The 23,562-nt window shown below is 39.5% G+C and overlaps 1 protein-coding gene across 2 annotated transcripts in view; it reads left to right on the top strand.

Moving 5' to 3' along the window:
* Positions 1-23,562, top strand: part of IL12RB2 (interleukin 12 receptor subunit beta 2) — a 78,621-nt gene that overhangs the window by 2,464 nt on the left and 52,595 nt on the right. Inside the window, exons 1-7 of one of the 2 annotated variants that reach the window (XM_036103723.2) lie at positions 7,248-7,420; positions 9,271-9,382; positions 10,885-11,172; positions 18,209-18,323; positions 19,249-19,433; positions 20,654-20,796; positions 22,120-22,270. In XM_036103723.2, coding sequence (XP_035959616.1) covers positions 9,307-9,382; positions 10,885-11,172; positions 18,209-18,323; positions 19,249-19,433; positions 20,654-20,796; positions 22,120-22,270 — 958 coding nt within the window. In that variant the 5' untranslated portion in view covers positions 7,248-7,420; positions 9,271-9,306. Of the gene's footprint in view, positions 1-7,247; positions 7,421-9,270; positions 9,383-10,884; positions 11,173-18,208; positions 18,324-19,248; positions 19,434-20,653; positions 20,797-22,119; positions 22,271-23,562 lie in introns of those variants that run through there. The other variant, XM_078072945.1, reaches the window with a different exon arrangement.

The raw sequence follows: 23,562 nt of genomic DNA, 5'->3' as shown, positions 1-23,562 counted from the left end.
CTTGCTATGTACCAGGCACTGTAATAAGAGCTTCTTATTTAACCCTCACAATAATCCTGTGAGGGAGGTGCTATTTTTATTCTCATTTTACATGAGAGGAAACTCAAGTATGGAAGGTGGTTCTAATTTATCTAATTCTGAATTTGCTTCTGGTTTTTCTGTATTATCTTGGTCAACGTAAAGATTTCCCCACTTATAGAATTGAGATACCAGTAGTTACTTTGTGTAGCAGATGACCAAATATTAACAACTCAATTATATGCTCTGCATTGTGATAAATTGCTAAGTAAATGCCTATAAAAGATGATTAAGATTAGAATCTTAATTTACATCTCTTTACAGTGGTATGCAGAGGAAGAGGTAAACATTGAGTACAACATCAGACAGAGATGTTGAGACATGGGGTTGTTTGTATAGAGACTTCAGCTGAATTCTTCATTTATATAAGAAAACTTGAGGAAAATTGTGGGATGGTGATCAATAGTCTTAGCTCACACCACACCCTGTTAGTATGCCTCCAATTATCTTCAGTTGTGAAATTCCTAGAAAATTCCCAAAAACAAAGTAATTGTAATGTGCTTTAATATTTTTGATGCCTCGTAGCACTTTATGAAACCACTAGGTGATTGATGTTACAAGGTGAAGCAAAACTTGGCAGGATTTCATAATACCCAAGATCCAAAAATAAACCTCACACCTCATGCCACTGTCCTCAAATAGAGACTTCAAGATGGAGGGAGACTCTTCCAGTAAACCAAGGAAGAAAATTTAAGTGAAAGAGATTTAATTTTCTCAATAAAGGTAAATTGCCATTTTTCAAACAAGGAAAAGTGGCTTTAAAGTGTGAAGTTACTTGTGATGGTGACACAGATAAAAGTGGAGGAACCAGGATGGCACCCAGTTCCTCAGGCCCTAGACACTGTGCTCTTTCCAGTACATCATCCTTCCCAAAAGTAAATGGCTTATTTTATTTATAGCTCTAGAAGAATGCAGAGAGTGAAAATAGAGAAGGTTGGATTGTTAGAACTTAATTGAACAAGTGCTGTGAAAATTGTTGGCTTCTGGAGCTAATTCAAGAAAGAAAAAAGGAAACAAAACAACACCAGTTGATTTGAAAGTAACTAGTTTTCTTCAACACTCCATCCATGTCTTGTTTCTCCTTTCTTTATTTCTTTTTTTGTAGTTCTCTTGTGGGAATGTTGTTCAGTTTACAAGATAGTTCACACTACAAATGATTTGAGGGTTGGGATGGGATACGATTCCCTAATGCATTTTAAATGTAATTTGTTTACATACAACATTTCAAGAGCCTGTCTGTTATGTTCAGGGTGATATATCTGAAATGGAAATAAAGGCAAATAGAATTGACAGAAGAACATTTCAGAAAAATATAAAAGAAGGGGTAAAAGTGTAAGGGAACTTTTCTTATGAAAAATGATAAAGTAGGGCACCTGGATGGCTCAGTTGGTTGACCGTCTGACTTTTGATCTTGGTTGCAGGTCTTGATTTCAGGGTCAAGAGTTCAAGCCCCATATTGGGCTCTGCACTGGGCATGGAGCCTAGTTTAAAAAAAGAAAGAAAGAAAAAGAAAAATAGGGCACCTGGGTGGCTCAGTCGTTAAGTGTCTGCCTTCGGCTCAGGTCATGATCCCAGGGTCCTGGGATCGAGCCCCGCATTGGGCTTTGCGGAAAGCCTGCTTCTCCCTCTCCCATGCCCCCTGCTTGTGTTCCTGCTCTCGCTCTCTCTCTCTCTGTCAAATAAATAAATAAAATCTTTAAGAAAAAGAAAGATAATGAAGAGGTTATTAAGAGGGAAAGGAGAAAACCCTCCAACAGAAATTTAAAAAAAAGGACGAAAATTTCAGAAGTCTCATGATTTCAAACAAGAAGAGAATGTTCCTATGTATAGGTAAATTTAGGACTACAAATGCTTACCAGTGAGATGAAAGAAAATTCAAGAGAGCCTCAGCAGCTGTGTATGAAAGAAAAACAGGTGTCTGTCCTGTCCAGCTTTGCTCATGTAAAGGGTATTGGGATTATTGTGGAGAAAGAAGAAAAAGCAGAAAGGGTTGAGGTGATGTTACTTTCCTTGCCTATCATACCACCTAACATGACATCATGAAGAGGCTGATTTGATGATCAGGGCCTGACAGGCCAGCATTTGTCCATGTTATGGCTTGTGAGATTTTTCACCAAATGGTAGACTCAGAAGAAAAAAGGAAATAATGCTTCAGTCAGGAGACCGTTCTTTTTCATGACTTAGCTCATGAAAAGTCATGGAGAAGAAGGTTGGCTCCAACGGCTAAGTTGCAAGTTAGCTACTTGGTGGATAGGATTATCCTTTTCCATCCTCATAGTGGAATAGATCATTAGAGGTGGTTACATACTTCATATATGCAGTTTTTGTGTTTGTTTCATCCTCTTTTGAGAGAGGGAGGAGGGTATCAGAAATAATGATTCACACTGAACTCTACCTCTGAAACTAATAATACACTATATGTTAATTAATTGAATTTAAATTAAAAAAAAGAATGAGTAGTTAAACTGATTATGAGTGGTATTTGTTGACTAATGCCTTCATCTTAGGGTAAATTTATAAGGAGCCACAAGTTTTAACATTAGAATTTTTTGGCAGAATAGGTTTTGAACAATTTACCAGGTTGCCCTTAATCATCAAAATGCCACTTTTTGGTAGAACTGTTCTTTTCCATAACCATATTCTGTTATATATCCATGAAGCAAAGCTACGGTATATTCAGTAAGAATACAGTCTTTCTTTGACTCCAGTTTGATATTTTCTAAGTCTCTTACCTCTTATTTGAAGGTGGTTCTGTGCTCTATAATAAATCATATAATCTCAGCAAAAAGAAAAGAAAAGAAATAATGATTCAAGCTTCTGAAGATTAAAGTATCAGGCATCATAATTGCTTTACTAGTGGGTATCATAAAGATTGTATGTAAACTGCATTGTACCTGGAATATCGTAAGAGATCAACAAACTATAGCATTAGTATTAATGGTAGAGTTAGCATTAGCACTATTTTTAATGTTATGCTGCTATTGTTGCTACTGATCAGGAGCAGTCTCACATGCTAGAGGTAATGTTGGGTTAGAAATCACGAAACCTATGTTCTGATCTGGATTCTGCTATTAATGACCTTTGCCAAGTCCCCTCTTTTCTCTAAGCCTCAGTTTATCTATCTGTAAAATGGGGAAGGTAGAAGAGATGGCCTCCAAAGTGTTATCTTTATACTGAGCTGCCACCAATAAGACATGTCTGTAACTAGCTTTGCCAGCAGAAGGGAAGGATTTTGTACTCTGCCTCATTGAGTGAACTGGGTAATTAAGGGCATTCATTTGTTTTTTTAAAAAAGATTTTATTTATTTATTTGACAGAGAGAGAGATAGCGAGAGCAGGAATACAAGCAGGGGGAGTTGGAGAGGGAGAAGCAGGCTTTCCTCGGAGCAGGGAGCCCGATGGAGGCTCGATCCCAGGACCCTGGGATCATGACCTGAGCCGAAGGCAGACACTCAATGACTGAGCCACCCGGGCGCCCCAAGGGCATTCATTTGTAAGACAGCCAGCCTTGACGCACATCTAGAACAATCACTTGGTTGTTCTACAGTGGCCCAGACTCAAATGTCAGCGGTTGGGAGGGGAAGAAAGCAGCAGGACCATGGGAATTAATAGCTAACCTTTGAGGTTCCTTCCTCCTCTGACTTATTAAAGTATTTGATAGCTAGGGTTAAGAATAAAGATAGACTAACATACGATTTTTTTTTTTTACCTAGTTTAACAAAACATATAATTCCAGTACAGTGAAAGTGATAAGCAATTTAAAAAAGAAATGCAAAAGCAGGACCCAGAAGAGAAAATGGGAGCTAGCCTCAATGGAGTGCCTACTTCATTCTAGGTATTCTCATGGGTCCATGACACTATCAGATTAATCTTCCCGATAACTTTGTCTAGGTCCATATTACTGTACCCACTGTAAGAAATGGCGCTCTTACTGTTAAAAGCACACAGTGGGACTGAGATTCACTAGCCTTTTTCTTTTCCATAATACCGTGCTGTCCCTTGAACTTAACATGGTGCTACAGAAGAAAAGTAATGTGGAAGTAGAACGTGCTCCTGCCTACATGAAATTATCACCTGTGGTAAGGGTTTTTCCTGGCCTAGTAAAATATGATTTTGCAGTAGTTCATATTTTGTGCTTCTTCCTGGAGCAGTGGGGAAAGAGACTCACTGGGGGGGTAATAGATGCCCTTGCCTTCCTGCCAGTTGCTATATTTCTGGCTGGTCCTTGTCCCCCTCACTGAGACATTGTTTTCACTATCTGGAAACTGTCACAATTTGAATGATGAGTCAATGACATAGCATACTCTTTGATTTTCTGATTCAAGATAGAGTTGTAGTTTTAATATCAACCCTACAGGCAGGCTGTCTGAAAGATGTTTACAGTTGATAGGAGGTTTCATTTTATTGGAAGATACCTCATTTACTTGAAGGTCTTTGAGGTTCTGAGTTTCTTATAAAAGGAGAAAGTATTTTACTGGGTATTCAAAGAGAATGAGCAAGTTCATGTTTGGATAAATGTATTATATAAACTGAACTTTATCCTCTATTTTGCTTATTTCATATACAGGTGTGTAGGGGTGTGTTTCATATATATGCATATTTCATATATATTTCTTATATACATATTTCATATGCATTTTGTATTTACATATTTCATATTTATACATTTAAAAATTCTTATAATAACTAATCAAATATTTTGATATTAAATATTTTACTTATTTGGAGACTATCATAGCTCCATAAATTGCAGTGCATATTGAAAGATACCCTGTAGATACCCCTTGTAGTCAGGAAGCAGAAACTTATTAATCCATGTGTAACTATTCCTTCATGATTCAGTTATCTTCTAGTTCAATTCATAATTTCCTTTATGCCAGATTATTCCAAATTTTAATGAAGCAACTAAGGTAGTGGTAATAAAGAAAAACTTATTATTAATTATGTCAACCACAATGTGGCAGAATCAGATTTAATGTAGTTGTAATGTCATTACATTAATAGATGAACACAAAAAATCCATTTAAGTTTTGTTCAGTTCAGCACATGCTCACCATGTGCCATATATTGTGGCCTCTGCTCATGAGGAGTTTGTAAACAAACGGAAGAGACAGATAACTAAATAAAGTAGTTCTACTTAATATGGCAGGTGCTAAGATATGAGGATGCCAGGATGCTATGTAGGAGGCTTCAGTCTGATCTAAAGACATAGGTAAGGCTTCCTAAGATTCGACGACTTCTTTCCTTCTCTACTACTGTAAGTGTGGTCCACATCATCATTTCTTACTGGGTACCTGCGATTGCTTCCTAACTGGTCTGCTTGCTTCCACTCTGGCCCCGTACATGAAGCCAAGACTAAGTTTTTTGTTTGTTTTTTGCCTTTGCCTGTGTATATTTAATATAATTCATATCTTGTAACACCCTCAATTAAAACTCAGTTAAATAAATAAATAAAACCTTTAATTAAACATCAGTGATTTCCTATAGATTTGAGAGTAAAATCCAGGCTCCTTTCCATGGCAAACAAGTCCATGGTAGATCTGGCTCCTGGATTCTTCTCCATTTCATGTCCTACCATTCTCTGATGACAGTCACCTCCCCTGCCACCCTGACCTTTTTTCTGTGCTTCACTCATAGCCAGCTTATTCCTCTGCCTCTAGGCTTCATCCTGAGTCTTCATTTGTCCCCTGCCAATCTCAGCTTAAGCTTCACTTCCTAGAAATGCCTTCATTGACCAACTTCTCTCCTCCCCAGGCTTCTTTCCCCTTAGCTTCTCTTATGTTTTTCTTTTATCATTGTCTGAATTTGTTTATTTATTTCTTTGTTTTCTGTCTCCCTATTCTAGAATGTTGGTTCCATGAGTGCTGAAATCCTGTCTACTCTATCCCTAGCCCCTGATACATAGCAACTGCTTAATACATATTTGTTGAATGAATGGCTGAATAAAAGTTTTCTGAACTGGGTTGGGATGGATGAATATAGCCATTCTAAGAACAGTGGAAAAGTAAGAGAATAGAATCGGCAAAGATACAGAAGCATGCATTGGCATGAGATGTGCAGGGAAACAATGCAGCTCAGTGTTAGTAGACAGTAGAATGCCAGCAGAGAGTAGAGGTAGATGTGCTTGGTAATAAAGGCAGGAATTAGCTGATAGAGGCCATTGTATGCCATGACCTTGGACTGTGTGGTTTAGACGAAGGGAAACTGTCAGATTTCAATTTAGATCAGTGTTTCTCAAACATTTTTAACCAAGACCCATAAGAAATACATTTTAGGGGCACGTGGGTGACTCAGTCAGTTAAGTGTCTGCCTTCGGCTTAGGTGATGATCTCAGGGTCCTGGGATCGAGCCCCATTTCGGGCTCTCTGCTCAGCGGGGAGCCTGCTTCTCCCTCTGCCTGCCCTCTCTCCCTGCTTGTGCTCTCTCTGTCAAATAAATAAATAAAATCTGAAAAAAAAATACATTTTATATTTTCTGTAAACTGAGAGCCACCCTCAGATTTTAGAGGCCACCACATTCCTTAGCTCATGGCCCCTTTCCTCCATCTTCAAAGCCAGCAGTGGAAGATCCAGGCCTTCTCATATCACAGCTCTCTGACAGACCTTTTTTCCTCCCTCACCCACTTTTAAGGACTCCCTTGATTAGATTGGGCCCATTTGGATAACATAGAATCCTCCCCATTTCAGATCCTTAGCTATAATGGCATCTCCAAAGTCCCTTTGTCATGTAATGTAATATACTCACAGGTACTTAGGGCATGGACATCTTTGGTGGGCCATTATTCTGCCTACCACAGGGATGTTTATAGGGAGTTTTTTATAGCTCATCTTCCTTCCCCCTTCCTCACTTTTTTCTTTCTTTTAATAAACATTTATTAAGTACTCTTTCCTAGTGCTGACATACAGCAGTGAGCAAGATAGCCAGTGTTCCTGCTCTCATGGTAACTTATTCTAGCACAAAGATAGATAGACAAGTAGTCAAGTAAATAAACACAGTAGTTACAGACTGTACCATGAAGGCAATAAATAAGGTGATGAGTAGAAAGTAGCTGGGCAAGACCACTTTGGCTAGGTGGTCAGGGAGGGGCTCTCTGAGGAAGTGACACATGATCTGAGATCTGAAGGATGTAAGTCAGCCAGCTGCGAAGAAACAGAGGAGGAGGATTCTAGCAGAGGAAATGGAAAATGCAGAGTCTCTGGGCAGCAAAAGACATGTCTTATTTAAGGAACAATCTGAAAGCCAGTGCAAATGGAGTGGAGTGAGCAAGGCTAAAAAAGTTGAGCAAATGATGGTGGCAAGACAGGAGAAGTGAGGCCATGCGGTGCCTGAAAGATCATGTGCGGTAAGGATTTTCGATTTTATTCTAACAGCAATGGACGTATTGAAGGGTTTTAAGTAGTGGTGGTATGAAACAGGTAATGTAATCTTATATATACTTCTAAAAGGTAGTCGCTATGTGAAAATGACTTAGAAAGGGGTAAGGATGGATTGGAGAGACACACTGAGGGCCTACTGAAGTCACCTTGGGGAGAGATGACAGTCTTTTGGACTAGAGTGAGGACAGTAGGAATGGAAAGAAGCAGATTGATCTGTGATATATTTTGGAGGTAAAATTGATGGGACTTAGTGATGGTTTGGTTATAGGGGATGAGAAAGAGGGTGGAATCAAGGATGACTTCTAGGTTTTTGAGCAACTTCAGTTATTTACTGAAATCAAAAAGACTAGGGAAAGAACCAATTTGAGGAAGGGAGACCAAGGATTCCAACTGATCATGTTAATATTGAGCACTTTATTAGAGGTCCAAGAGGTGATGCAAGGAGACAGATTGGAGCACTGAGAGATGTCTGAGTTGAAGATATGCACCTGAGAGTCATTAGCATACAAATAATTTCTAGAGCCAGGTGACCAGATGAGATCCCCTGGAAAGGGAGTAGAACTAGAGAAAAAATGTTTTGAATGAGCTAAGGTCCTCCCAGAGTTGAAATTCAGGAGAAGGAAGAGCAACCAGCAAAGACTATTGAAAAGGTGCTAAATTTTTTCGAGCTTTCCTGATTGATGGCTAGGCTAGAGGTAGAAAAGTCAAAGGAGCAAGTGAGCACATTTCTATATACCCATTAGAGCAGTACTGTTGTATCGCTAGCACTTAACAATGTGGTTGGCACATGAAAGGTGGCCTATTGAATGAATAAGTGAGTTTTTTTGAAAATGGCCAGTATGTTCTGGCATATCTCTAGGTATGGGAGTAAGAGGTGAACATTTGCATTTGCTGGTTCCCAGTGGCCTAACATCACAGAACTTTCCAGCCTACTTTATGGATTTGGGGCCCACCTTTAATTTCCTAATGAATAGTAGAACCATTCCTTAGGTTTAAATTGGGAAACAATCAGAAATCACAAGTTTGCATTTTCTGAAACATTCAAGATAGAAATACGTAGTAAAATAAACAAGTAATGAATAAACAAGCAAACAAGTAAACTTGAACTTCTGTAGAAGACTCCAACAACTCCCTTTCTTATGACCAAAGAGATCAGTCTTTTACTAAGTTCCAGGAGAGGGGTATGAGCCACTTTTTAATTTCCTGTTACTCCTAAAAGCACATGAATAGCTCAGAAGTTCTCATCTGTCTTGAGATTTAACACCACTATGTTTGACTATGATAATGCAGCCCTATTTGGAAGAAAAAAATTTTTGTATGCGACTGAAGCTCAGAAGGTTAAGTAACTCGCCCACAGCCTCAAAGTTTTTTTTATTTTTTTATTTTATTATTATTTGGGGGGGGCAGAGGGAGAGGAAGAGAGAGAATCTTAAGTAGGCTTCACACCCAGCACGGAGCCCAATGTGGGGCTCAATCTCACAACCCTAAAACCATGACCTGAGCCAAAATCTAGAGTCAGATGCTTAACCTTAACCGACTGAGCCACCCAGGTGCCCCACAGTCTCAAAGTTCTTAAGCCCAGTTCTAAAGGACTCCAATGTCTCTTCTCCCATCCTTTGCCAACGCCAAGGAGCTTAAGTGAATGGGGGTTAGAGGTGGCTAAGATTTTTAATTTACTAGTTTTAAAAGTATACTGCTTAAAAAAATCTTAACAATATAGAGAAGTTAAAGGAGCATTCTAAGTCCTTCTGAATGATTTTGGTTCTGGTATTTTCTGAATGTATTTAACATGAATGAATTTGTCTTCTTTTGCAAGGAAAATTACAGAGGTGTATTCCAGAATTGACTGTTCATGGCACATACAGTTGGAGGGTGCTCATTGGCACTTATTTTTATCATTGTGTTGTTGTTGGTTAAAGCAAACATAGGTAAGATATTTCTATAATTGAATCTGTAGAAGGATTTGTGGTTTAAACTCTCAGTTACAGATGAAATATGTATTTGTGAGAATTGTTCTGGTAGTTGGTCTTTTGTAGTCCGTCTTCTCTCATTTTAAATGGGTAAGTCTGGTTCCATATCTAGAACTAATATGCATTTTATTTAATTTATGCTGATTAATGTATGAGTCCAATCATATAATTTCTCTTTAAAAAGTGGCTAGGTAACCACAAAGCTGGCATTGTGAATTTTACTAAAATGAGAAATGATAGTGCATTTTAACAGAGGGTATGCATGGGTGAATTCAACTATGCTAAAAAAAAATAATGGCTGACATTTTCCTTGCCTTTTCTTTATTGGGAGCTTACTTTTTTACTTTCTAGCTCGTTACAACCAATGAAAACCAAAGAAGCAGAGAACAGACATATAAATAGGATGGGAGGGGAGAGAAAGAGAGAGAGACTTAGTTTTAGTTCTGAAAATAAAAAAGAATGTTTTATTTAAGTATTTCCTTTATTTGATTTAAATAACTTTTTTACAAATTCCTGTTTAGGGTAGTTAAAGCAATCTTACAATTAAAAAAAAAAAAAAGGACTTTCAGTGGAGGCTTTCCATCACATCTGAAAATTCAGGGCAAATCTATAATTCTGAGGTTCTTTCATTGGCGGGACCACCAAAAACTGTTCCATTTCTGAATAGTTGTCATATTTATTTACACAAAAACTTCTAGAGAGTAAGAATGACCTCTATTTAAAGAGTTTAATATGGTATCTGGCAATAAATAAATAAATAAATACACTCTTTTAAAAAGAAGAATACATTCATGTAATGTCATATTAGCTGTACTGGGTTATGGTTCATTTAGCCCAGTGTCTTGCATCTTGAAGGAATACCAAAGTGTGACATGGAGGACCTAGTTTTCATCCTTGATGCCAACCACAAACATACCAGAGCCACTGAATATTTTCTTTTGTTATAAAATAATGTTTTAGATTAGATATACTTTATACCACTACAGCAAGAGGAAGTATTATTCCTGAATCTACCCCTTAGAGTTTGTAATAGCCTTTTAAATGGTCATTTTTTTTGTTTGTTTGTTTTGCTTTTTGCTCTGAGTATTGAAGTAAGCCTTACAAATCAGAAATGAGGATGGAAGCAAATGTGATTTACTGTGGGAAGTATTTTCCAGTAATCTGGTGGATAATTTGCATATAAGAGAGATTGGTTTTTCCTGGTCCTCTGTTCCAACCCTATTCTCTCAGCACTTTTAGTCTTACTGTTTTGAGAACAATGCATCTTTTAACTAAAATAAAGTTAGACTTTAATGTGGTTGCCTTCTGTTCTCATTGTACATCAACAATACAGCCAGAGTAATGTGGGTTATTTCTATTTCCATGATTTGATGGGATTAATTTTACCCTGCTCTTGAGAATCACACAAACCCACCATTTTGAAATGGGTTTCTTATGTGCTGACTTGTGTCTTATTGCAGATGCATGCAGGAGAGGAGATGTGACTGTGGAGCCTTCCCATGTAATTTCACTTGGATCAGCTGTCAATATTTCATGCTCTTTGAAGCCCGAACAAGGCTGCTCACAATATCCCGGTTTTAATATGTTAATCCTCTACAAGTTTAACAGAAGAATCAATTTTCTGCATGGTCACTTCCTCAGTTCTCAAGTCACAGGTCTTCCTCTGGGTACAACAGTGTTTCTCTGCAAACTGGCCTGTAGCAAAAACAAGGAATTACGAGTATGTGGGGCAGAGATCTCAGTTGGTGGTGAGCATTCCATTCTGAATTCTTAAAAACTAGTCATCTTTTGGTATTTGTCATGTGTTAGACAGAAATCCGAATATAGGGCAGTGTTCTTTCTTTTCCTGCCACATGGATATATTTTATCTTGATAGCAATATGAGTACCTCAATATGAGAAATCCAGAAAGAAATAGAATTTGGACCTCATGTAGTAGTGTTCTCTCTCTCTCTCTCCCAACCCTCCCTCCCCACCAGTTATTTTGCCCATTAAGACTAAGGACCTGTTGTCCTTGGACTCCAGTGGCAGGAAAGAGAATCTCTGCAGCTGAATCTTCATGCCTTCTTGATTTATGAGAATTTGTTCAAAGCTACAACCTCCTAAAAAGAAGAAAGAGATACCGTTTTTGACTTATGAAGCCCAGGTTGAGTACCCAAGGCTGAGCAATTCTCCTTTCCCTAACTTAATAGTCCTTATATCCACATTCACTCCTGACCACTGGTTATCATACTTAGCAGAGGTTAAAGGAGAACTGTTGTCACACTCTTTTCTGGTTTTTTTTTTTTTTTAAGATTTTGTTTATTAATTTGACAGAGAGAGACAGCGTGAGAGGGAAACAAGCGGGGGAGTGGGAGAGGGAGAAGCAGGCTTCCCGCTGAACAGGGAGCCCGATGCGGGGCTCGATCCCAGGACCCCGGGATCATGACCCAAGCCGAAGGCAGCCGCTTAACTGACTGAGCCACCCAGGCGCCCCGTTTTCTGGGTTTTCTAGAAATCTCCATGAGCCAGAACTGATAGGCTCATGCTTTGTCAGGAGAGTTGACTTATATAGTCTCAAAGAAGCAAGAGTGAGGGAATGAGCCAGGAAAGGACCAAAGCAAACACAAGGAGGTCAGATTACTGAGCTGGCCACAGCACCAACAGAAAATACAGCTGGTTGCTTGGTCACTAGGGACATTCCCAGACAAAACATATGGGAATACAATGACAGGGAAAGAGAAGAATTTAACTCTCATTGGTCAAAATTTACCCATAGGGTATCAACTCCCCTACATGCTGGCTTGCACTGCTGGTCCCTCCAGGAAGCTGCTGGGAGTAAGAACTAAGACCTCAGAGCTGGCATCTATAGCATGAGCCACAGTGCCCAGGTGAGCCCGCAGTATACCTGCCTAAAGCTTGTAGACTGCAGCCCGCACCCTTAGCCTCGAAGGCCCAGCCAGGCAAGCCAGTGAGTATGCATGGGCTCTGAGTCATCCCAGGAAACTGTGCCTCCATGGTTCCAGAGAAGGTCAGGAGTGGACAGTAAGAGGGGTGGGGAGAGTAGGAGGACTGCAGGCTGACTGACCAAGATGCAAGGACAGAGCCCCTGACATGAAGACAGTGAAACAAAGCTCAATGAAACTCTTTTCAGGAAAAATGGAAACCACTTTTCTGTAACCTATAAGGATATGGTTGGGGCCAAGCAATCTTGCTGGAGAGCCACCAGAAGCACCGAGCAGAACACCAAGCACACAGCCAAATGAATCACTGGAGGCTAAGGAGACATAAACCAGGTCCAGGCCTCTTCTTCCCATTTGTGGCCTCCTATTCACACCACTTACGGGTCATGTACTCTCAGCTCCAACCGCCTGTGGTGTCCTAGAAGGAGCATGGGCTTTGAAGCCCAGCCCTGTCACTAACAGTATACTGATAGGCAGTTTCAATTCTCTGAGCCCCAGTTTCTCTGTCTGTGTTATCAAGATATTAACACCTACTTCATGAGATGGTTGTAGTGATTAGATGACACCTGGTATGCAAAGTGTTTAATCTAGTACCAGGCACAGAGAAGGCACTGAGGTGATAAGCTCTAGGGTGGAAGTTTCAGCTGGCTTGACTCTTCTTCCTGTGTGCCACATGGTAGATACGAGTCCATTTCCCTTAAAAGAAAGTACAAGAAAGTGATAGACAAATGAAAATTTCTCTAAAAAACATCATTGGTCCTCACCTCTTTTGTCCTCAGAACACCTGAATGTTTCACCCAGGTAACTCGCTGTCTTAGTAGACCAATATTACGTATTTGTATTAGATGTCCTCAGGCCTATGACGTCAGTTGCTGCTGATGTTTTTCTTCATATTTATTAGGCTAACAGTAGCCTTGGAGGTCAGTATTCTTGCACATGTCCTTAGCCATCCAGTCCATTTCCTACTTTGCTCAGATGTGTTAGAGTGCTGCGACCCCTTTCCATTTTTAGAGTTTTCCATCCAGTGGTGTGCCTGGGTGGCTCACTCGGTTAAGCGTTGACTCTTGTTATCAGCTCAGGTCTTGAACTCAGGGTCGTGAGTTCAAGCCCCGCATTGGGCTCTGCACTGGGCATGGAGTCTACTTAATATTTTTTTTCATCCAGAGTATGCAGATGCATTTGTGACAGTTTGCAGCCTCAGAAGACCTAGGGAGATGGTTAAGAGGATCTGTCATAGTGCAGCTCAGTTAGGTGGTACTGCTGGAATGTTGCTTGTCCAGTGTGCTCAAGTGGTAACCACACCATCAGTGGCTGCTCTTTGAGCAAGTTTAGCACCTTTGAGGTGAAGGACTGACTGGAAGCAACAGCTTTTTCTGAGTATGGCTAATCATTCCAAGAAAAGACGCAATGAATTTTGGTTTCACCTAGTATGGTAAGCTTAATCTTATCTAGTGAGGGAGTAAACAGCCTCTTTTCTTTTTTGTGGTAAGTGGTATCCTTTTTTGTAGGGCCACTGTATATCCTGAGAATGTGGTCATAAAGTTGGCTGGTTTTTCAGAACTGGGAATGGGTAATTTAACCTTTTCTTCCCAGCCTCTCCTTGGGCTTGGGTGGTTCTACTACCAAGAGTTCATTCAAGTTGTGTGGTTACTAAGCAGTCAGTGCTCTAGCTTAACCTCACAGGGTTGATCCACAAACTACTTAGAAAATCAAGGTAATAAATGAAAGACAATGGATCCTTGCTTGGTTGTTTTCAATATATGCTTGACTGGTGATATTTCTGAAAGCTGTTTTTCTAAGCCATTTAATTTCCCATAGTAAGTAGGGCTTTTAAATACAGTAACAACCATGGGACGCCTGGGTTAAGTCATGATCTCAGGGTTGTGGGATTGAGCCCCACGTCGGGCTCCATGTGGAGCCTCCTTGGGAGTCTCTCTTTCCCTCTCCTTTTGCCCCTCACCCTGTTGCAATCTCTCCCTAAAAAAAACAAAAATGGTAACAACCATAACACTCATAGAAATTTATTATATTGCAAGCTATTTTAATTTTCAGAGGCTTTGATTTCTGTCCTTTTTTGGGGGGTGTCAGCTGTTATACACTTGTATTGAAGAGAATGAGATCTGGGTTCCCCTGGGACAGATAGTCTCTGCCAAAACCAAGTCCTGGGCTGAAGTAGACACCTTGATTTCATGGTGTGGGGACCTCATGTTGGGAAAGTTGACTTGATTTTTCAATAAAAGCTGTGCTCTTTGAAATGAGAGTCTCTGCAAACTTTTAGGAGTAAAGGTACGATTAGAATTGTTTCATTACTTAAAGGTGCCACATGCTTTATATCTCATTTGGTCATCATTACCTATGAAGGGTTAAGGTAATGATGGTGGTTTGAACACATATATTTACATTGATCCCCCTGAAATTAAGCCAAGATGCAGTAAAGAAAATTTTCTAGAGGCACAAATCCTAAAGGACAAAAGGGATGGGAGGGGAGACATATCAACAAACTTTTGGAAGCTGGAAAACAGGTAGATCAGTGATAATTGGCTTAGCCAGCAGTGAGAAACATCTTGATGCAACATGAGTGAATGCAGAATCTCCCGCCCCAGAAAGACTCAGAAATTGGTGATACCATGTCCTTCTGGGAGTGAGGGTAAGAATGGGACTAAAAATGAGAGGTTTGATTGAAAAATCTATTTGAAAAACAGATTCTCAGATCTCTTTCCCAATTCCATGTAGCTAGACATTCACTGCTCTCCTATTCTGGCATAAGACTGGAGGCTTGGCATTAAAGGGTCGCTAGACTAGCTCCAGCCAGTCCAGCTGAGATTGGTAGTACCATGCTGGAAAACAAAGGGGATTAAAGGAACATTTGCATACAGCTCCCTTCAGCCCTGTACCCTCCTCCACTCAAGTTAGAATATCCTTTTCTGGGAAATCTGGTAAGTCCGAGAGGAAATACCTAAAATTATTTACAACATAGGTTCCCAAGGAAACCTCGCCAGATCACCTTGGAGTGAAACCCAGAGTCAGCAAACACCCCTCAGCTGACACACATGCAGAGCTCCAATCTGTAATTAGTGCCTCACTCCTACACATGAGTAGAAATAACGATCTGGGGAAAATGTCTACTATGAAAGATAGAAACCAGAACAAACGTATGGAACAAAGCATATAAGCAAAGTGGAAGAAATAGAGGGTATTCAGGGAGAAGAAATGTTAAAAAACAAAAACTATCCTTGATACCCTCAGAGAATTACAAGAAACTAGTGCATACAGAATAAAAATAGGATGCAGTGTGGAAAGGAAATACTCAGAGAAAACATTGCCCCCAAAGATAAACAAATGAAAAACTTAATGTGAGGGTGGATGTATACACTGAGGAGGCTTTTCCTTGATCGTAGAACAGAAAGACCAAGAGCTTAAAAATATAGAAGATAAGGTATAAAATTAGAGGAAAATTCAAACTTTAAAAACTAGGGATTTTTAGAAAGGAAAAAATAGGAGAATCAACGGAGAAATAATTCAAGACTATTTCCCAAACTGAAGGATATAAGTTCCCAGAATGTATGAACTCTGAGAAACCAGAAGAGAATAGACCCTCCTTAAGCATATCTTTGTGAAAATTCAGAAAAGTGGGGACAAAGAAAAGATTCTACAACCTTCTGAAAATTAAAAACAGTGGTTCAAGAATCAAAATGGCTTCAGGCATCTTTTTTTTTTTTTAAGATTTTATTTATTTGTCAGAGAGAAAGAGAGCACAAGCTGGGGGAGCGGCAGGCAGAGCAGACAGAGGGAGAAGCAGGCTCCCCGCTGAGCAAGGAGCCCTTCCCAATGTGGGACTGAATCCCAGGATCCAGGACCTGAGCCGAAAGCAGACGCTCAACGGACTGAGCCACCCAGGCGTCCCTGGCTTCAGGCTTCTTAACAGCACCCTAGAATGTAGAAGACAACAGAGCATTGCCTCCAAAATCCTGGATTTTGAAAATTCTTTTCAACTTAGAATTCAATACTCAGCCAAAGTATCAGTTGAGTGTGAGGGTAGAATAAAGACATTTTTAATCATGCTCAAAATATTTCCTCCCTGTACCCTTTCCCAGGAATTACTGGAGGATGTACCCTACCATCACAAAAAATTAAATCAGGGGAGATGAAAGAATTGGATTTAAGAAACAGGAGGTCAAACCTGGAAAATGAAGGAATTTCCATTATACTAAGGACTGGCAATATCAGAATAGCAGCTGTGTACCAGGCACAGAGGCAAACCTGTCTTGTTGGATAGTTCCCAAGGACCCTAGAAAGAGGTCTTCAGGCAAACGAAACAGCATTTGAATATGTTGAACAGTGGTTCAGATAATTGGCTTGAGAGTTTGGAATTATATTAAGAATAAGAAAACTAATGGAAGAACAGGACAATTTTTTACTGGCTCCAAGGTAAACAAAAAGTTGTACAGAAAATGAGAAGTTAATGTAGTAGTCTAAGTGGATCAAGTGGATCATAAGTAGTTATGTATACAGATATATACAGTGTATATATACACTTAACTATGCTCAAAATATTTCCTTCCCAGCACCCTTTGCCAGGGAACTATATATAGTATATAGAGTGTGTGTGTGCGTGTGTATATATATATATATATGTGTGTGTGTATAGTTCATATATATTCAATATAAGATATACATATTTCATATATATGTGAAAGAGCCTGTTCTTTCAGGAAAAGAAAGTTTATTATTCCATTAAACAAAACTATATGAGCTACATATTAATATACCCATTTTATAAATGAAGAAACTGAACTTCTGAGAAGTTAACCTGTCCACTATCACACAGTGGATAATTATTGTGCCCAGGTCTGTGGTGTTTGCTAAGGACAAAAAAAAAAAAAAAAGTCATTTATTCCATCAATTACAGGCTTTTTTTTTTGGTACAGACAATATCTAGGGCTTCAGTGGTATATTTGTTTTATCTCACCCAAAGGAAACATCTCTCACATGTGGGTCTCAGTATTAGAGTAGAATGAGATCAATGAGTAACAGAGAATTTTCTCTTACCTCCACTAAATCTGAGAAACTTCTAGCTTTGGGTTTACCTTTGACTATAAAATGGCTTAATTTACAAATACACACCTTTGATAGAAGGGACCTTGGCTGCCTTGTACACCTTTATACGTCTATAGCTAGCACTATGCCCAGCCCATAGAAGGTACTCAGTGTCCACATACATAAAGAATCAGTTTACAAATGTTTATGAAGTGTTCCAAGTGATGCTGCAGAAATTAGGTTAGCTAGTACAGCCCAGAAGAACGTGCCTAGGGCTAGTGGGTGGAAGTGTCTTGGCAGCAAATACCAGGTCTATGGAGAGAAAGAGACCTGTAATCTTTAGAGGTTTCTAATATTTGAATGGATTTCACCAGTGGTAATGGACCTAGCACTGAATGTTTACCTGTCAGGGAGAATGGGGGAATGTGGTGGTAAAAGGCTCGGACTCAAGTCCGCTACTCCTACTCTGCCACTTCACAGTTTTGTAATTTGGGACAAGATAGTTAACCTCTAAGTCTTAGTTTCCTCTTCGATAAATTGAGGATGATAACAATAAATACTTGATAGAGCTACTGTGATGTCTAATTGAGAAAAACCTCATATAACGCATAGGACTTGGCATGTAGTGTTTGATCCATATTCACTATTGTTATTAGAAGATGTTCATGCCTTGGAAACAAATTTGAACTTGGTGGAATCTAGACATAGGGAAAGTATTGTTATCTTATTGCCAAATAATAACAATGTGATCGAGATATCAACTGTGTGCTGTTTACAATATGAGGCTTTGCACTTTGTTTTTAAAGTTGTTCCGGAACAGCCTCAGAACTTATCTTGTATACAGAAGGGAGAACGTGGGACTGTGACCTGCACCTGGGACAGAGGACGTGACACCCATCTATATACTGCATATACTTTACAGTGAGTGAGAGACTGTATTTTTGCAACTGTTTTGTAGATGTTATCTTAGACTACATTTAGAAATATCTAATACTTTTATTTTTGCCAGAGAGAAGAAGCAATAGACACCTCTAGGTAATTAGGTACTTAAAAAAAAAAAATGTCTAGGGTTCATCAATTAAAACTGGTTCATCTAAAGTGTGAGAACTAAGGTCTTGAATCTGAGATCTAACTTGGAGTTCTCAGAGCATCCGGGGTCCATGTTACGGATGTTTCTCCCTGCTCTAATAGGGTTAAACTGGCTGCATTATATCCCTTCCCTGTTTTGCCGTTGTAGACTCTTGGGGTCATAATATATAAATAGACTCATCCTTGTGGTAGCTTTCCATTAGCTTTGGAGGAGTTTCTTTTTAAAGCACCTTTGCCTGACCTGGAAGTCCACACAAAGGAGAGTCTGGGAGAGTCTGTTCCCTGGAGTTGATCCCATAATCCCATCCAAAGATCCAGCTGGTTTGCCCTATGCCTAAGTGAGCAGGAAATGGGGGAAAGGAAGTGGAGCCCAGGGTTCCAGTCTGTACCAGAAGCTGGCACTTCTGTGCAGAAAATGCCTACGTGGCCATGGATCCTTTGTATAACAATTATATCTGCCCTGAGGAGCCAGGATGCCAGTCAGGGTTTTGGGAATTTAGGTGGTGTAGGTATGGTTACTTATCTACATGAACATCAAAAAGTTTCAGTCCTACCAAAAAAGGGGAGAGGAGAGGAAAATATGGTCCTATTTATGACCATAGAATACAAATATTCCCATAATGTATCCCCTAGTAATAAGACTGACCTTAACAAAATGTCTAGAATTTTAAATACTTGAATATTCTATTCCTTTGTACTAGAAGGAGCCAGTAGCTCATAAAGTGTCTTGCTAAACACGATTGTCTTTTATTTATAGGTTAAATGGACCAAAAAATTTAACTTGGCAGAAGCAATGTAATGGTCATTATTGTGACCATTTGGACCTTGGAGTCAACCTAACCCCTGAATTGCCTGAATCCAGCTACACAGCCAAGGTTACTGCTATCAATAGCCTTGGAACTGCTTCTTCATTTCCATCCACATTTACATTCTTGGACATAGGTACATTTTATTTCACTTTTTGTAGGTATCATTCATTGGTATATGAACATTATTTAAAAAATCACTCGGATGTTCTATATGTGATTGTTTCAAAAGGGACAGTGTCACAAAGGATAGATATTACTTTGATGCAAGTAAAAGGGTGCATGATACTAGAACTTTATAGAGATGGTCGTACAAAATGGAATATTCAACATTATTCTCTCTGTTGGAGAAAAAAGAGACCAGTCGTATGGAGGCACTAGCTGCCAGTGATACCATTCGACCGAGGAAAGGGTCCTGCAAGGTTATTCATGAAGCTCAGAGTAGGCACTTCTCGGCAGAGGTGTCTTTTTACCGCATGGTTACTCCATTGTTCTGAGATAGGCTACCTGTGGGCCTGCTGGGCCAGAGCAGAGGTGCCTAATATCAATAAAATGTATCAAGTTACAAATGCATCTTACTCTGAGAATACCTACTTCCATTCCTCTCATCACCTTAGGAGCTGGAGTGAGCCAATCCCAGCACGTTTCTGCGCAAATATAATTAGCCCAGTTGAATCAGAGGCCAATCTCAAGCATCCTCAAGTTCTGACCATCCCAAATAGGACTGGGCTTCTGGCCTCCCTTAAGTTCTGGCCTTACACTGGGCGTGTCTCTTCTCTCTTCCCACAGCACCTCTTTGCACGCATACTGCTATGAGTCTTGACATAGGCATTTACTATACATTTTCCTATCATACTTCTCCCCATCTTACCTTTCATTTCTTCCCATTGACTATTCCTCTGTAAGGCCCCTTCTTTCCCCTCTTACTCTATTCCTGTGTTCTCTGTTCCTCTGTCCCTTCCATATGACCTTTTCCTACCAATGTTTCTTCCCTTTCTGAGAGGTGATCACCACTAGCCACCTCTGCCTTCTCAGCCATTGGAACGCTCAGGTTTGGCACATTGGTTTTCTTGGTACGTTGGATTAAATGCAGTCGACACTATCACTAATGTTGGAGGTAGTTTATTTGGTAAAAATAAGGGTACATTAAGGAGAATTATTTTAATGATTTCGTAGTGAATGAAACTTTTTCTTCTCTGAAAAGCCAGGGGTTTCTCTCTTATATATTTCACCAGCTTTGGTGGTCATGTATCTTAGAAATGAGTTTTGTTCAGTTCTTTCTAGCTCATGTCAAAATAAAGGTTATTTCCAATTGTAGAGCCTGAATCACACTTTTTTGTTTGTCCTGATTACCAGTGAGGCCTCTTCCTCCATGGGACATCAGAATCAAATGTGTAAACGCTTCTGTGAGCAGATGTATCCTTCAGTGGAACGATGAGGGGCTGGTGCTGCTTAATCGACTCAGATATCGGCCCAACAGCAGTGGGGCCTGGAAAATGGTAATGGTTTTAGAGTAAAGGGGAAAATCAGGGAAGGGCTCTTAATATCACTGCACAGATCTCTGTCTTTTCATGCCAACAAAATAAATACTGGGTTTAAGAATATTTAGCCCTAAAGTACACACTTGAGATAGATCAGATAGTCATATACACCTCTATTTGTTAAGAAATAAGATTTTATTTATTTATCTGAGAGAGAGAGAGAGCGCGAACAGGCAGGCCCGGGTGGGGGGATGGGGGTAGAGGCAGAGGCAGAGGGAGAAGCAGGCTCCCCGCGGAGCAAGGAGCCTGAGGCGGGGCTCCATCCCAGGACCCTGGGGTAATGACCTGAGCCGAAGGCAGACGCCCAAATGACTGAGTCACCCAGGCGTCCTTGATTCTGAAATTTATTTAGCCACAGGCTTCTGTAAACCAATATTAATTTTCTGTGATTTATTTCTCGTAAAGGACTCATTTCACCTTGTTATGCTACAACTCCCTCTGTATTACTTTTTAGTAATTTTTTTTAACATATTAGAAAAAGGAATATTAGGAAATGTCCATAGAGACTTATATGGAACTGAATATTCCAAAGATAAAGACCCATACTTTGATCTAATATTAGACATTAATTTTTTTACAATTAAATTTTAAGATTATAATTCCTCCTGGTATTTTTGTAAAATATAATGACTTATAAAAATAACAGAAGGTAAGTTCCACATATAGCTGAAACTCAGGAGAAACATAGTAATTAATTTTTTAATATAATTAAAGTTTTCTTTTTGAAGCCAGTTCTATGTCTGTGTTAAAATCTGGGTGGTTCAGTCGGTTCAGCATCTGCCTTCAGCTCAGGTCATGATCTCAGGGTCCTGGGATCTAGAGCTCTGATCTCTGCTCCGCAGGGAGTTGCCTGTCCCTCTCCCTCTGCTTCTATCCCTGCTCATGCTTGCTCTATCTTGCTCTCTCTTGCTCTCTCTTGCTCTCTCAAATAAATAAAATCTTTTTAAAAGAAACATTTATCACATTGTAATTGCGACCAAATAAAAAATAATCTCTAGAAAATTCTCCAAGACTTTTCTGAGAATTGGTATTTTTCAGCTTGTTTCAGGATCCCCCTTGGGGCCTTATAGATGGGTTCTTAGACCCCAGAGTTTGTTTTTATTGAGAAGCTAATTCAGATTAACATCATTTGTATTCAATAACCCTGTCATTGTCTTCTCAATGAATGACAGATCTAAAAAAATAGAAAAGGTTATCTACTCAAGTTTCTTACCTATGTGTGTCAAAATTCTTTCATTTAATTTTAATAGACCCCTTTAAAAAAATCTTGTCTGATTCAAGGTCAGTGCTACAAATACCAAAGGAAGACATGATTTGCTGGATCTGAAACCATTCACAGAGTATGAATTTCAGATTTCCGCTAAGCTACATCTATATAAAGGTAGTTGGAGTGATTGGAGTGAATCGTTGAGAACACAAACCCCAGAAGAAGGTATGTGTTTTAAAGAGGGGAGTGGAAGGAGAGGGAGGAGAGACAGGAGGGGGAGAGGAAGATATAAGGATTTCCTTGGAATAGGATCTCTAAGTACTGGTACTAAATCAACAAGTTAATTTAATGCATTAATTAACAAGTAAATGAGTACATTAATTAACAACTTAATTTTGACATTAGCTTAAGTACTGTAACTATCCAGGGCTATATGTTTATATTGCTAGGAAATTTTTAACATTCGGTAAGTCCTACTCTTTCTTGCCACATGTTGTCATGTTGGTTACAAGCTGATGCTTCAGTAATGTTTGGTTATCACTCTATTTCTATTTCACTTCTTATCTCAGGAACTCTCTCATTCCACAAAACCATAACCGGTAATTTCATTCCTTTATAAAATTTAAAACTTGATACATTTTACCTTTTGGATTCTATGAAAATTAAAAGCTTGAAAGAAGGTAGACTCTGGAGACATAACATTTTTTTTTCATCATTAGTTTTTGATGTAGTGATCCATGATTTGTTGTTTGCGTATAACACCCAGTGCTCCATTCAATTTATCCCCGCAGGGCATAAATGGAGCCCCGTAGGGCTCCATCATCAGGCTAACCCATCCCCCCACCCCCCTCCCCTCTAAAACCCTCAGTTTGTTTCAGAGTTCATAGTTTCTCATGGTTTGTGGAGACATAACATTTTAAATAAAGTTTAACATCCAGCAATCCTCTCTCCTCCAAATATTATGGCACTGCCCTTCATCATGCCCTTGATACTCACTGCTCAAATGAGGGCCACCAGACTGCCCATAGCTATGGAAAAGATATCAAATATAATTCTCAGTCTGATGGGATTTTCTTTTTGGCAATTATAGGGAAGACAACTTACGAAGGTGTAATCAAACATTTTATTGGAGCAAAATTACCTGTATGAGCTTTATGTCAATATTAGCAAATCTTTGGATACACAGTAGTAGCCATCTGAACATTAGGTTTTTTTCTGTTTTTTTTTTATTATGTTCAGTTAGCCACTGTATAGTACATCATCAGTTTTTGATGTAATGTTCAGCGATTCATCAGTTATACATAACACCCAGTGCTCATCACAACACGTGCCCTCCTTAATACCCATCACCCTGTTACCTTACCCCCCAACCCCCTGCCCACTGAAATCCTCAGTTTGTTTTCCGGGGTCCATAGTCTCTCATGGTTCATCTCCCTCTCTGATTTCTCCCCCCACAGATTTCCCTCCCTCCCCTTTGGTCCTCTGTGCTATTGTTTATGTTCCACATATGAGTGAAA

This window comes from Halichoerus grypus, chromosome 5, assembly GCF_964656455.1.
Source record: "Halichoerus grypus chromosome 5, mHalGry1.hap1.1, whole genome shotgun sequence".
NCBI lineage: Eukaryota > Metazoa > Chordata > Mammalia > Carnivora > Phocidae > Halichoerus > Halichoerus grypus.
This window is presented reverse-complemented; position numbering and strand designations above follow the sequence as displayed.